General features: G+C 36.5%; 1 protein-coding gene across 9 annotated transcripts in view; it reads left to right on the plus strand.

Moving 5' to 3' along the window:
- TAF2 (TATA-box binding protein associated factor 2) overlaps window positions 1–12,110 on the plus strand; it is a 77,662-nt gene extending 65,552 nt beyond the window's left edge. For 6 of the 9 annotated variants that reach the window (XM_059671829.1, XM_059671838.1, XM_059671835.1 and 3 more), the window contains 4 exons: window positions 451–606; window positions 1,083–1,188; window positions 1,822–1,941; window positions 10,613–12,110. In XM_059671829.1, the coding sequence (XP_059527812.1) occupies window positions 451–606; window positions 1,083–1,188; window positions 1,822–1,941; window positions 10,613–10,905 (675 nt within the window). In that variant the 3' untranslated portion in view covers window positions 10,906–12,110. The remainder of the gene's footprint in view (window positions 1–450; window positions 607–1,082; window positions 1,189–1,821; window positions 1,942–10,612) is intronic. The other 3 variants (XM_059671830.1, XM_059671832.1, XM_059671833.1) reach the window with 3 other exon arrangements.
- The last annotated feature ends 3,215 nt before the right edge of the window (window positions 12,111–15,325 follow it).

The following is a 15,325-nucleotide window of genomic DNA, read 5'->3' on the forward strand; positions in this document are numbered from 1 at the left end:
ATTTTCTTAAATACAATTTTACTTATTGTAAATTTAAAATATATCCTAGAGTTTGGGTTATGAAAAAGTAAGACATAGGGCTAAGTCTCATTAAAGAGCTCTTTCAGATCTGAATAGTTATAAATCTATGGAAATGAATATGTTTATAATTCTTGCACATATATGTTAATTTATCCACATTCATACTTTGACTCTTTAGGATAAGAGGAGAAAATGACACCAAAAGATATTTTCTGTTGGGAAAACTCTGAAAGTTCACTTAAATAACTTCTTTCTTCCCCAAAAAAACTAGCAGACAAGAAAAGATGAAATTTATTTTAAGCCCATTGCTGATAACTTACAGGCACTGGGCATGCTCTAATCTGCATGGTTGCAATAGCTATTAGTTTTCAGCTATAATATGAGCTACTTGTCTTCAGAAACTAATTTTGATCTTAAATATTGCTGCAGGAAGTTGATCATCTTGCCAAGGAAGCATCATGTAATATATCAGCTCATCAGCAGGGAGTGAAGCGGAAGTCTGATACACCACTGGGGTCCCCACTAGAACCTGGTCAAATACTGGAGAAGAATGAGGATAGCAGTAAAGTCAAACTCAAAATCAGAGTAAGAAATACAGGTTAAACCTGTATTAACAGTGTAGGATATTCACCTTCTTATAAATCTTTATGAATACTTGGTTTTTCCTTAGGAACAGATGGTACAGACTGAATTATAAAAGAACCCAAATGTCCATCTCTAAAACATTCCAACCGATTATTTAATTTCTGTTGTCACATACTTCTCTGTTTGGGGAGGAACTGTGTGCACGATCTACCTCAGCTCACTACTCTCCCATAACATAGGAATAGATTTTAGTTGCTATTAAATTTCCAGTAATTTCCACTCAGCTCCTTTTGGAGGCTGGACCACATAGTCTTTTCTCTCTCTTATACTTTTTGAGAAAAAGAGCCTACTTTTCCTTTTAAGATTATTTGGGGGTATATCCTGTGACCTCTCTGCTACTTTTCCTAAGAGCTAAGATCCAAACATACAGTGATATAATGGCCCTTTTTCTCTTTTGTTCCATGTGTGTGTTTTAGTTTTCAAGTTCTCAAGACGAAGAGGAGATTGATATGGATACTGTTCATGACAGCCAGGCGTTCATTTCTCATCATTTGAACATGCTTGAAAGGCCGTCTACTCCAGGTAAGATTAGTGTATTGCAGTTACTGAGCCGATCGAGAGAGTTCACAAGGTACCACTGTTCTAGGGTGTGTTGCTTTATCTTCAAGTGAACAACTGTAAAGCTTGAAAGTAGCCAGTATAAAATGAAATATTAGATTGTATCAGATTTAACACATGAGTAAAAGAATAAATACAAAAAGTCTTCTTTTTCCATTTTTTAAAAATATTTGGCATGCTTATACTTCTAGATTTGTTATTTATTTATTTTTACTTAAAAATATACATATATCTTTAATATATTTTTATTGATTTCAGAGAGGAAGGGAGAGGGAGAGAGAGATAGAAGCACAGTGATGAGAGAGAATCATTGATTGGCTGCCTCCTGCATGCTCTAGATTGGGGATCAAGTCTGCAGTCTAGGCATGTGCCCTGACCAGGAATCAAATCTTGACTTCTTGGTTCATGGGTCAATGCTCAGCCACTGAGCCACACCGGCAGGGCAAAAATGTATTATTTTTATTTTTAGAGTCTTCTGTTAAATTGCTTTTGGTTTAAAGGCTAGCTTATAAAAACCTGCCATGCTTTTTTCTTTCTTTCTTTCTTTGGGGAAACAAAGGAATTAATTCATCTTCTCCTTCTCCTTTGGCATTTTAGGGCTCTCTAAATATCGGCCAGCTAGCTCGCGGGCTTTAATGCCCCAGCATTCACCAGGGGGTGATGGCACACCTGTCACAAAGCCCCAGTGGGGGATGGAACTTGCACGGAAGGGAACAGGTGAAATTATTGTTTTTTTTTTTTGCTTAAGAACAAATCTATAAATTTCATAAAGTGTCTTTTTTTCTTTTTTTGCATTACATATTACATTTGTTTCAGGTATACAACATAAAAGTTCTCTATTAACTTCAAAATACATAAAAAATATAGATCGGAGGACTTGCTTTTCTTGCAACACATTGAATTTATAGTATCTAACATAAATGAATGTACAACTATTTTGTAAGACTCAGAAATATCAGAAAAGTAGAAAGGAAGGAGGGAAATAATTTCATGTCATTTAAAGTTAACATTTTGCTCTTTTAGTGCTTTTTCTAAGAATATTATAATATGAAAATTCCAGCTTCAGTACAAATCATCAAATCTGAGCCTCTGTACTTTCATAAAATACACAAATCAACCACTTACTTCTCCTCTCTCCTTGCCCCTGAAAGTTTTACAATTGCTTCAATAATGAAACCCTTAATGCTATGCCTAGAGAACTCACATGTTTTGACTTTTAAATTATTTCATACTAATTGGGCTTAAGTTTATGAAAGGTAATTTAGTTCAGATATGTTTATTAACTATTGTACTCTTTTACATTGTCTTCTGCTTACCCTGTTCTTCTGTTTCTTGCAAAGAGAAGATTATAATCCAAATAAGAGTAAACAGTCAAAACTGCTGAAAAAGTTCGGTCTTCGAGTTTTGGAGGAACAGAGAGTGAAAAACTAGATACATAAGCAAAATCACTTTTAATTAATAGTTTTTCCAAAAGTCATTAATCTGGCTTTAAAATTTCAAGGGATGGGTTTGCTTATATAAACTCTGCTTTTATGATATAAACAGAAGAGTTACTGTTTATTGATTTGAGGAGCGTAGGAAACCAACTGTGATTAAGGGGAGACTTCAAACAAAAGCAACACCTCAAAATATTTTGGTATTGTGACCCCAGGCTCTTGGGTGCTTATATCTCTTTGTGTGCTTTATGCATTCATTGTGGTAGGTTCATAAAATATATTTCAGAAGGAAACCAGTTGGAGACTTTAGCACAAGGGAATTTTGACATTTTTTGACCCTTGCTAGTTTTGTATTCTCTTGGCTTTTTAGGGGATTTGTTGTTGTTGTTATTTTGATGTAAGTTTGCTTTATTATCATTATACTTACTAAAATTTTACTAGACATGAAAAATTTTCTGCATTTTAAAAAATTATAAAACTTAGTTTCAAATCTCTTGTATACCAGCATATTACGTATAGACTGATCGATAAAACTTAATTTTGAATATAGTCTTTAATGTGCCTTTGTAATTTCTTCAAACATTTATGCTGTTCAGTGCCCTATGACCAATGAGTAAGTCTTATCATTTTACAAATGATAGTGTTCCAAAGGTTTATTTCTACATGTATTTATTTGGGGATCTAAATACAGTTTTCCTATAGATACATTATTATATTTGATACATAACTTTCCCAAACTACCCAACAAAAACCCTTTTAACTTATACCTGAAGAACAGACATATGGAACCTCAGCACTGTGTGTAACAATGTTTCTGAGAGAAGGGGCACTTTCAGCTCCACCTTTTGGAATGTCAGAAGCACAACTTTAACCTAACCTAGTAAAGCTGGCAGTGAAACAGGAACTTCCCTCTTCCTGCACAGTCCCCCCACCCCACCCCACCCCCGCCCCCCACGGGAGCCAGGGATCTCCTTTTCTGATCTTGGCCTGGGATTGGGAGTGGGGGTTCAGAAAAGGAGGCATAGAACACAGTGGTAAGGGAAGCTGTGTTCTTAAGTCTCTAGGGATCCTCAAGTTCACAAATGGGTTTGGGGGCCTTACTCAGTTCACTCAACTGAGGCAACTTTTATTTGATCTCCAGAAGTCTTATAAGGTTTTTTTGTAGTTGACTGAAAATGAAGAGATTGCACATAAAAATCTGGGTTTCCAGCTTCTCTTGAAGAACTGAGAGGCCCTTTCAGGCAGGGATGTGCTATTACACCGATTCCATTTGTTTGCACCTGGAAGTCTGTGCTCATTTATGCTGTCTCCTCAGGGCCAAGGCTTTTAAGTTTGGGACCCCTGTTTAGGTCCTTCAGAGCCAGCCAGATGGTAATTGAGAACTGCAATGTGTTGCAGATGTTATGTGGGAAAGAGAATGGGGGTTTAGGTCAGATAAAGAAGAACTGGAAACTGTTTAGAGCAGTGGTTCTCAACCTTCTGGCCCTTTAAATACAGTTCCTCATGTTGTGACCCAACCATAAAATGATTTTCGTTGCTACTTCATAACTGTAATGTTGCTACTGTTATGAATCGTCATGTAAATATCTGATATGCAGGATGGTCTTAGGCAACCCCTGTGAAAGGGTCACCAAAGGGGTCGCAACGCACAGGTTGAGAACCGCTGGTTTAGAGGAAAGGTCATGGTTTAACCTTTTCCCCAATTTTCTTTCCTTGCATATGATAGAAGAATATTTTAGGGGTGGGGTGATACATAAGTGGGAGGTTAAGCCATTTGGGGTAAGAAAGGAGAAGCAGCAAGGGTATTTTCAATACCTTTGTTACTTTATACTGTTCCCTCTCTCCTAAGGTCAGGAATGGGATTTGTAAAAATAGGTTTATGGTTCCCATGGTGACTGGTTATGCATACCAGGCCCTCTCTCCCACCACTGCAGCCTGGTCTGCGGGCAGGCATTGCTGTGATGGAAGCAGAGAGGAGGGACGGGAGCAGGAGCCAAGGGAAACCCTAGTGGTTTCTGTGGGGAAGAAGAAGAGAGTTCCTAGTTAGGGCTGCTGTATTATGTGATTCCTTCTGGCATAAGTTAGCAAAGCACTATTCTGATGCATGAAACCTTTGAAACAAAAAAATCAAAAAGCTGAGAGCCCTACAGTTCTAGCTTTTGAAACTCTAATATGAAAAACAGACTTTGGTCTTTTTCTTAAATTATAATGACATAATTCTGTATTTTTTTACAGTGATCTAAAGAAACCAAAGAACAGACTTTACAATTCTCCTAATAGAAACTGCAGGTTTTGTGTTAAATATAAACATATATCTAATGTGAATGAATTGAATAGAATTAGCAGGTTATTCACTGTCTGTTACCAGCACTTTTGTGATGGGCTGAAAAGCTTCCACATTAGGTTTTCTGTTTGTTTTGCATTTGTTAAATTGACTGCAGCAAACTCTTACCCATAATGCATTTTATTTGGTCTCTAAGAAAGAGGTTATGTTGGGTAGAATAACAAAACTGAACATCTGTTTGGTTCTTTCTGTATAACATGAAGTAGAAAACCATAATGTAAATTTTATAGATAGATAGATATAGATAATCTCCTTTTTCTGATACATCTGCTATTTTACAATAGAGACATATATTCCAGGTCACTAAAAGGGCATTCATTAACTTAAAAACGAGTGGTGCTCAGCTTTGGGTGGGCTTCAAGTTCCCAGCCATTTTATAAATGCCTGAAATAATGTGTGAAAATGTGTGTGGTAGGAGTGGTACTGTATGCATTTTTCTCAGTGGGAATTCTATAGATGACCTTCTTATACTAGTGTGAAAGTAATCTCATATGTGTCCCAAATCTGACTGTTATATATACAATTCCACATAGGAAGGAAATTGCATTTTCTTATCATGTTGGATTAGCCCTGGTAAAAATTAGGAAAGATAGAGATTAAGTAAACAAAAAATATGTTGTCTATAATAAATGAAACTTAAGAGCTAAAGGTTAAATAAAAATGTAAATGTTGATGGTAGTGATAAGAGTAACATTAGTTTTATCAGATGTGCTGTTGTTACATATACTAGTCTGATAAATATTAGAATATGTCTGCACATTTGTGGGATAAATTTCTGGAAATGAACTATTTCAATCGAAGAGTAATGTTTTCTTGGATAAAGCCAAATTGCCTTAACTTCTCCTTTTTAAAAAACGCTTTGTACGGAAAACTGAAGTAGTCAGATGAATACAGTGAACCCCCAGGAATTCATTACTCAGCTTCAACAGTGATCAGCTCATGGTCAGTCTTATTTAATCCATACCCTTACCCATTTCCACCCTTTTGAGTTATTTTGAAACAAATCCCACATATTTTAAATAATTTAGTATGTATCTCTAAAAGATAAGGATTTTAAAAAGCCATAGTCACAGTAATAGTCTTATACTTTAAAAAATTGAGTTTTTGTATTATTAATTAGTCACTGTTTAAATTTTAATTGATTCATAGCTGCCATTATTTTATTTTTAACAGTTAATTTGTTTGAAACTGCATTCACATAAGGTCTGCACATTGCAATTGGCTGAATTGCCCTTTACATCTTTTTAAATTTAAGATTTTCAGTTGACCAGAAACCAGGTTTTTAATCTGTATTTTTAAGTCTGTATTTTGCTCATTGTATGTACCTCTGGTATAATTAACATGTTAGAGTCCTCTGTGTTTCCTGTACATTTATATTTGTATCTAGAAGTTTAACTGGATTCAGGTTTATAGGTGGTGGTGTGTTCTTCAATCTGTAAGCATGCAGTATCTGTCTGACTTTTTTATGAGGTCCAAGGCTTAGATTCATTAACTCTGAGGGTTGTAGATGGTGATGTTCTAATTGATCTTTCCATTGTTACTTAGAAACTGGATTATTCTTATAAAGCTATATTCCCCCTCGTCTCTTATTTCCCAGTAGTGTAGGTCATATAGGAATAAGATAAATGCTTGATTCTCTCTATTTATTTGCTTAATTTTCAAAACAGTGAATTGGCTGTCTAGCCCCCTTCAGTGTGGGGATCAGTCAGTTCCGGTCCATTATCAGTACTCAGATTGTCCCATCTTTGGACGGTGAGAGCCTCTTAAGTTGAGTCCATTGAGAAGGCTTTAACTTCCTTGCTGTTGTACTAGGTGTTTCATATTCATCTTGTGAATTATCTACCCAGACCTGCGATCAGCCATTTGTACTTAGGAGCCCTGGTTCCCAACACCTTTATCCTTGGATCTAGCTACTCCATTGTCTTCCTAATAAGACTTAATACAAATCAAGAGAAATTTAAGATTTATAATTAATCATTATATTTTTAATGCAAAGTATAAGGCCCTTAGACAAGAAATCTGTACTTTTGAAGTGGTTATAAGTATTCCTTGGAAAAGAGTACACTCACATACACTCAGTTGTCCATTGGGCAGTTGCCTCTGCTGGAAAGTGCATTTTCCAATATAACTATTAGTTTTTCTGCAACCCAAGTAACTTGGCAAGTGTTTAGGATTACATGATGAGACTTCCCTCAGTGCAGAAAAGACCACAGACTCCCAGTATTGCAGACAGCCAATTGGAAAGCTGCAAAGTCTGTTAATAGAGACTGACTAAATAATGAGATAGGTGCTAAAGGAATTTACTCATGAGGTTTTCATGTTTCTTATTATACTCCTCATCACCTGACTGTGTATTCCGTTTGATATGCAACTACTTACTTATACTGCATTTATAGAATTGTGACCATATTCATGTAATTCATTTAAAGTCTAAATTAAAATCATAAAGTGCAGCGATTTTCAACCTCTTTCATTTCATGGCATACATAAACTAATAACTAAAATTCTGTAGCACACCAAAAATTATATTCTATTTTTTGCTGATCTGAAAAAACCTGTATAATTTTGATTCATTCACACTGGATGGCTATTGTTGTGTTGGCTGTTGTCATTTTTTTATTTGACAGTATAAGGGAAAACATGCCCCTGACTAAATAAATAGTCAGGTATTGCATGTTTTTAAAATTCTTGTGGCACACCAAGTATGCTGCAGCATACCGGATGAAAATCACTGATATAGTGGCATATTTCGCTGATACTGTGAATCAGATATCTCTCAAATTTTTTTCTTTTTCTGAAGAATATCTGGATATCAATTATTACAAAGGATATAGATCCCCAAACTTCGATATTTAAGTAATCTCTTTATTTAGCTTTTGCAATATAATTAGTGTTAGCTTTACTAAAAACTTATGAATATAAAAAAATGTCATGTTGTGGTATCAGGAACTTTATCTGACTTGTTCACTTGCTCTAAAAATTGGAACAGTGCCAGACACAAAGGAAGTACAGTAGTCAACACCAGTTGGAGGATCTATCACAGTTTCTGTGCTTTATCCCTCTGCCTTCAAATTTAGTTACCTTCAGTTGCATTTAGTCGGACTAAGTTCATCTGACATTTTATTTAAAAAGAAACACAACAGTTATATAATTCTGTTATATTCATTTGTTTAGTAAACTTCAGCAGGGGTGAGGAGGTGGCTGCTAGACACTGTGGACACACTGGGATACAAAAATTAAAAAGACAGGCTCTCTGTCCTCAAGAAGTGATGAGTCTAACGAAAGAGACCAAAGATAAAGGATGTGCTACATGTGCACTATGCAACATGCAGAATGGTTAAGAGCACGGACTCTAGTGTCAGGCTCTGGTTTTGTAGCTCAGATCTGCCAGTACAACCTTGGGCAAATTATTTAATTTCTCTGTGCCTTAAGCTTCTCATCTGTGTTATGTTGTGGGAATATAAAAGAACTAATTAGGATGGGGGGCATTTTGGGGAAAGCTTCCAAAGCAATAACATTTGAGCTGAATTTTAAAGTATCAAAGAACCTAAAATGTTTTCTCTTTCCATTTCCCTTCCTGTATGTTAGCTTAAACATTACTCGGTTGAGAATTTTGCCTCTGATTTCCTCTAACTTCCACCCCCAACTAATTTAAGCCCCTTGTTCTGCTCCTGCTGTATGTTTGGTTTTTTTACTACTCAGGTGTGGTTATTCCGTTTCTTCTTTGCTATTTGTCAGCTCCAAGAAGACTTGGTCTGTCAGGTTCATTCCTGATATTGGTTAAATGAATGTGCAAGTTAAACAAGAAATAAGGGAAAGCCGTTCGAAGCCCAGGGAGGAACATTTACAAATACATGGAGTTGTGGAAGGCCTACCTTAGAGTGTACAGAAAGGAACAGCGGCCGATAAGGCTGGAAAGGGAAGTTTAGGACACATTATAAACTGTAAACAAACTTAGTGCTGAAAGTGATTTTAGAAAATGTCTGTGGTGATGCCTATTTAAAAAAAAAAAAAACAACAAACAATGGATTGGGACCGAAATCAGAGTTAGTGCTGAGAACTTATCTTTTAAAAAAGAAAAGAAATGACTGCATTTCGGTCCATTTTAGTGAAAAGCCTAGTTTTTTAGTTTGGATAAACAAATATTTTTTCAGAAACTGTTTAACTGGAGTTCAGGGCTTTGCCTTTTATTCTGTCGCTAGAACTGAGCTTTTCAGCAGATAATTATGATCAGCTTTGTTTTTAGGAAGATCTCTATGTAGCCGGTTCTCCCATCCTGATCACCGCTGGCGTTTGGGCCATGAGATTTCTTGGTTGTAGGGGCTGTCCTGTGCATTGTATGCTGTTTGACAGGATCCTTAGCCTCTACCCACAGGATGCCAGTCACACTTCCTCCCCCAAACCCATCCCAGTGGTAACAACCAAAATGTGTCCAGTCATTGCCAAATAACCCCTTGGGGCAACAGTGCCCAGGTTGAGAACCATGGCTGTGCAGCTTTGTCAAGTATGGACCTGAGTATAAGACACTGTAGGCCAAGAAACTAGGTAATAGGAGGCTAGACTAGTACTGTGTAATCCAGGTGAGGTGCGGTGGTCGGAATTAATACACTTGCAGACAAGGTTAGGGGGCAGATTTAAGAGACACTGTGAGAATCAACAAGACTTGGCAACCAACTAGATCTCAAAGGGAGGGGATCTGAGATGATTCTTAGGCTTTTTTCTTAGTTGGCTGCATGTAAGCAGTAACATTACCCTAGAATAACACAGAAAGAATTTTCCTTAGGGCTTGGCCCAAGGAGTATCTGGCCTGGAGGAAGCAATTTTTGGACACTGGAGTCTGAAAACTACTGTTGATTCCTAGACTGATAGAATGTAGAAATGGAAAGAAGTTTTAAAGACATTTGATCCATTTTTTAGGTGAGATAGAGAAGGATAAACATGCTGAAGGTTAACAGCAGAGCCTGCTCTGGAGCACAGGTCTCCTGATTCTCAGGTTTTGTTTTGTTTTTAATCACAAGACTCTTATCTTCAAGTAGACACATCCTCTTTATACACTCCCTACCTTTTCTGGGTTTCTTAAGCTAAGGATGCTGAATATACTTAAAGAGTTCACTTTGCCTATTCATTCCTAGAAATTAACTTACTGAACTGTAGAAATTTGGGGCTTTGGGGGATGTTGCTGTCAGTAACTTAGTATAATGTGGTAGGTGTATATAAGTGGTTCTCCCGATGTCATAGACACAGCACTACCACCCCCCACCTCCAATAGCTTAGGGCACAGCTGTAGTTAAAGGAGCTATGTTTTCATTGACCAGTGTGGGTCTTAACCTATAACAGTGTAATCATTATTGTCTCTTCATAGTACTTTAAAATAGTAAATATTAATTTTTTTGAAGATTGATTGATAACACATTGCTATATGTCATAATTTGTATAGACTACAGGAGTTGAAATATTCAACTTTCTGGCCACGATGCTGAAAACTTTTTGTGTGTACTTATTTGGATACTTCTGTTCCTAATTATTCCCATGAAAGTAATAAACACTTAGGAATCCCTCTCTTCTCTACTCCCTCTTACTTTCGTTTCACTTTCCTTGTTACCAACAGGAATTCATTTGGGTGTTTTTAATCTTGAAGGTAAAGAGCAGTCACCTCTGGAGATGAGTATGCATCCGGTTGCAACAGCCCCACTCTCGGTGTTTTCTAAGGAATCGACGTCCTCCAAACACAGTGACCACCATCACCACCACCACCATGAGCACAAGAAGAAGAAGAAGAAGCACAAACATAAGCATAAGCACAAGCACAAGCATGAGAGCAAAGAGAAGGACAAGGAGCCTTTCACCTTCTCCAGCCCCGCCAGCGGCAGGTCTATTCGCTCTCCTTCTCTCTCCGACTGAGACCTTTGCCTCTGTCCGCAAGAGGTATAACTGAAGCTCTGGCCTCTGTAAAGAACGATAAAAGGAAAAAAATTGCCTCTCAGAGAAATTCAGAATCCATTTAAATTCTAAATATTTGATTTCTATTATTTACACAATTGGGATGTGATAAGGAAAATGTGTTTATGTTCTGAATAAACCATTTCATCCCATTACCTCCTTAACGCGTGCACACATACACACACACACACAGAGCAAACGCTTTTTCATACAGGCCCTCGTACCCACTGGCAGTCCCCATTCACACCACGGACTCCATGCGTGCTGCCAGAAAGTATGTTTGAAAGCCTTTGATGGATGTTATCGAGCAAAGTTTTAAACAGAAGCTACTGCCAAGCCTGTGGTGGAACCACTGTTTCCAGTGACAGATTACATAACACCGTTTGGAACTACTGAAGAAAACAGAAGCTTTTCTATAGGAGTCTCTCTATTGCATGTTTTTTTGTGTGTGTGTTAACCGTAGAGCCTAAGCATCAGAATTTATAAACAAGACTAGGAGCTCCAGTGGCGCAATCGGTTAGCGCGCGGTACTTATAAACAAGACTACATGGTATTTTCTTTTGCCCAAAAGTCCTGAAATTTATGGAAGCAGCTTTACAAAGAAAAAAAAAAAAAAAAGAAAAAAAAATTTAAAAACTCTTTTGATAATGCATTTGGCAATTATGATGTTGGAATTTAACAGAACCATCAGATCCAGTTCTTAAATCAAGATGTTTAAATTATGTTACTTTTTTCATTAAGTATAAGTGAATATGTCCATACGTAGAATATATTTGCTAAATGTGAACAATTTACACACCCAACACATTCTAAAGTTATTTCTCTGTGACACAAGCTATGATACGTTAAAATGGTATCGATAGACTGTTTACTAACTTGGACATAGACAGTTTGGCCTTCATGTGAGTATACACAGGCATTTAAAAGACATGAACATTTTGGTTTCATACTTCAATAGTTTGTATGTTTTTGTTTTTATTTCTGAATTTACCATGTACTTTATTGTTTAAAAATTTTTAATGTGGGTTATATTTTTATCCTTTCCTTTAAGAAGTTTGGAAGATACTTCTTCCCAGAATAGATATTTCAAAGGGATCCAATAGTTAGATGTTTCAATATACTTTTATTTGTATTTAACTTGTTTAATAAATGACTTTTTAAATGGATCATTCTGCCTTTGTATCTTTTTATATCTTTTGTTTCCTTTCTGTCTGTGTACATAGAATACCTGCCCACAAAGTTTGTGTAGAGCTTCGTGGATAGGTGGAATTTGCACTGGCCCTTTTAGGAAGAATGGTTTTGGTAGGCAGAGATGGGGTACAGTTCTCTGAACAGAAGAAACAGTATTTTCAAAAGTATGGAAGAAAGCAAGGGCATGCTCAGGAATTGAAAACCAGCACAAGTTGGCCAGGAGTGTTAAGTAAAAGGGAATGTGATCAGGCATCGAAGGACCTAAATGGCAGTGATTTAAAGATTCCAATTAATTACTTGTTGACTATTGAAATTATTCTTGGAAAAATGGAATATTACAGTGTGCAGTGATACCATATATGGAATTCCCAACTTTGAAAATAGTAATGATAAATTTCAAAATAATTTGTATTGTAGGAAGACAGTGACAAATAATAGCTACCTACATAATTTAAGCACCTCTTATGTATTGAGTACTGTATTGGGCACTATGTTATTTCTAAATAGCATATTGTATGTTTCTTATGAGCAACTTTTTTTTATTGTGAGCTTTCAGTTATGTTTATGACTAGGAGCAAACAATATTTTTGAAATAGGTAATTATGCATAATCAAAGTTCTGGTGTCAGTCTCTCTACTGTCATTTCCCAGAGGCAGTCACTGTTGCCGGTATTACACACATCTTTCCAGAGTAAGTCTATATGATATATACATTTTTAAAGCAAATGATACTTGGAGAAATTTTTTATTTTTGTACAGCTTATCTTTTATGACTACCACATTTTGTGTCAGTATGCTAACAATGTCTTCCTCAATGCATAATTATAAAAGAATTCTCCCATTTTTTCTATTTTAAAAGTTTTATGTTTTAGGTTTATATCCTTTATTCAACTGGAATTCGTATGGAGTTTATTTTGACAGATGGTAGAGTACTTTCTTCCCCCCTTCTAGAATGCTACCCAATAACCCAATACTATGTATTTAAAACAACATCTTTTTTCTCTAGATTTCTAATGTTATGTACTAAATTTTCCAATATAGTTGGGTCCATTTCTGGACTTTGTAGCTGGTTTCATGGATCTGTGTGCTCAACTGCCAATGCCACACTATTTAGATTACTGTAACTACCAGATACGGTAGAGTTAGCTTCCCCTAATCTCTTTGTCAATTTTTTTGGTTATTCTTGTGGGTTATTTTCTTTTTCTGGTTGACTTATTGATTTATATACAGTAATACTCATTTCTTATGCTGTACATTTCTATGGGTTTTGACAAATACTTGGACTTGTATATCCAACCACCACTCCAGAATTCCCTCCATGTAGTCAACTCTCTCACCACCCAGTTCCTGACTTTCACTGATCAGTTTCCCATCCCTATAACTTTTCATTTTTCTGGGTTTATTTTTTTATATAAATATTAGAATTAGTTTTTCTACCTTCTTGAAGTTGTTTTTGTAGTAGGTATTGGTTGTGTGTTAAATCAATGGCTAATGTGTTGTTGATGTTACTATCAATATAGTATTTCTTTTTAGTTACATTATAAGGTGATTTATTTTTTGGTTTGGCATTCTGTAAATGGTGTTTTTTTTCATTATAATATTATGTATATTCCTTTAAGCTGATTTTGTACTTAGCTACTCCATTAATGAGGGTTCCCAGAGAAACAGAAACACACATCTTTGTTACAGAGTATTGATTCACATGATTATGATGGCTGAAAAGGTCTACAATCTGCTGTCTACAAGCTAGAGACCCAGGAAAGCTAGTGGTGTAATCCAAAGGCCTGAGGGCAAGAGCCCACAGAATGGATTTCAGTCTGGTTCTGCAGGTCTGAGAACCAAGACTGAGGCAGAAGATTGATGTCCCAGCTCTCCTACAGTCAGGTACAGAGGGAATTTAGCCTTCCTCCATGTTTTTCTATTCAGGCATGGGGAGGGCCATCTGGTTTTACTGAGTTCACCAGTCCAAATGCTAATGTCTTCCTTGGAACACCCCCACAGACACACCCAGAAATAAAGTCTAACCAGTTATCTGGGCATCTCTTGACCAGCCAAGCTGATATCTAAAATTAACCATTACAGCTACATGACTCAATTCTCATTGCTTACAATATAGTTAATGCATTTCTTGGGTTTTACTTGAAAATAATCACATCTGCTAACGATGGTAATTTTATTACCTCTTTCCTAATTTTTGTACATTTAATTTTCTAATTTCGTCTTTTGTCTGACTTCCTTCTCTTGCTGAGTGTGCCGGGGAGCTGCAGGGATGGCATCTCCTCTCAACATCTTCCTGCACCTCTCCTCTCTGCACTTGGCAACCCTTCCATGTGTGCTGAGGGTTTGAGTTTCAAATTTCTTAGAATTTGAAGTTTACAATTTTTGTTTCTTGTTCTCCTTATTTCTTTTGGACAATTCTTAAAGAGAGAATTTATTACCCATGTCTTGTAAATGTAAAAAGATCCTTTGATTGAAGTACCATTCTTACATTGAAATCTTTGTGTGGTAAATAGCTAGAAAGCAACTTAGTTTTCCCATCTGCTAACCCAGTGATGGCGAACCTTTTGAGCTCGGTGTGTCAGCATTTTGAAAAACCTTAACTCTGGTCCGTGTCACATATAGAAATTTTTTTATATTTGCAACCATAGTAAAACAAAGACATATTTTTGATATTTATTTTATATATTTAAATACCATTTAACAAAGAAAAATCAACCAAAAAAATGAGTTCGCGTGTCACCTCTGACACATGTGTCATAGGTTCGCCATCACTGTTCTAACCCATCACTACTGTTCCAACTTTTACTGTAAACAAGTGAACTTTCTCCCTATCAAGTGTGCTGCAGCCCAAGCAGAATTGTCTCTCAAAGCTCTTGACCTCTGGCATCCCTGCCTTTGAGTGTGGGCTGGACTAAATGACTTATAAAGAAGAGAGTATGGGAAGGGGGAAATAGTAACTTCACAGTTAAGGAAGACAGACACTGCCTTAACCAAGTGACCATGGGAAACATCACCAGTGAGAAGTTCTGTTAATATCATGTCCTCCTCCATATGACAAGATGCAAAGGGCACCTCTGTAGTTATAAATAACCACAATCCCAGCCTACCCAGTCTAATGATGAGAAAAAACACCAGGCAGACCCAAACTGAGGGATAGTCTGCAAAATATTCCTCAATACTATTAAATTGAT

The sequence above is a fragment of the Myotis daubentonii genome, chromosome 17 (assembly GCF_963259705.1).
Source record: "Myotis daubentonii chromosome 17, mMyoDau2.1, whole genome shotgun sequence".
NCBI classification, from domain to species: Eukaryota; Metazoa; Chordata; class Mammalia; order Chiroptera; family Vespertilionidae; genus Myotis; species Myotis daubentonii.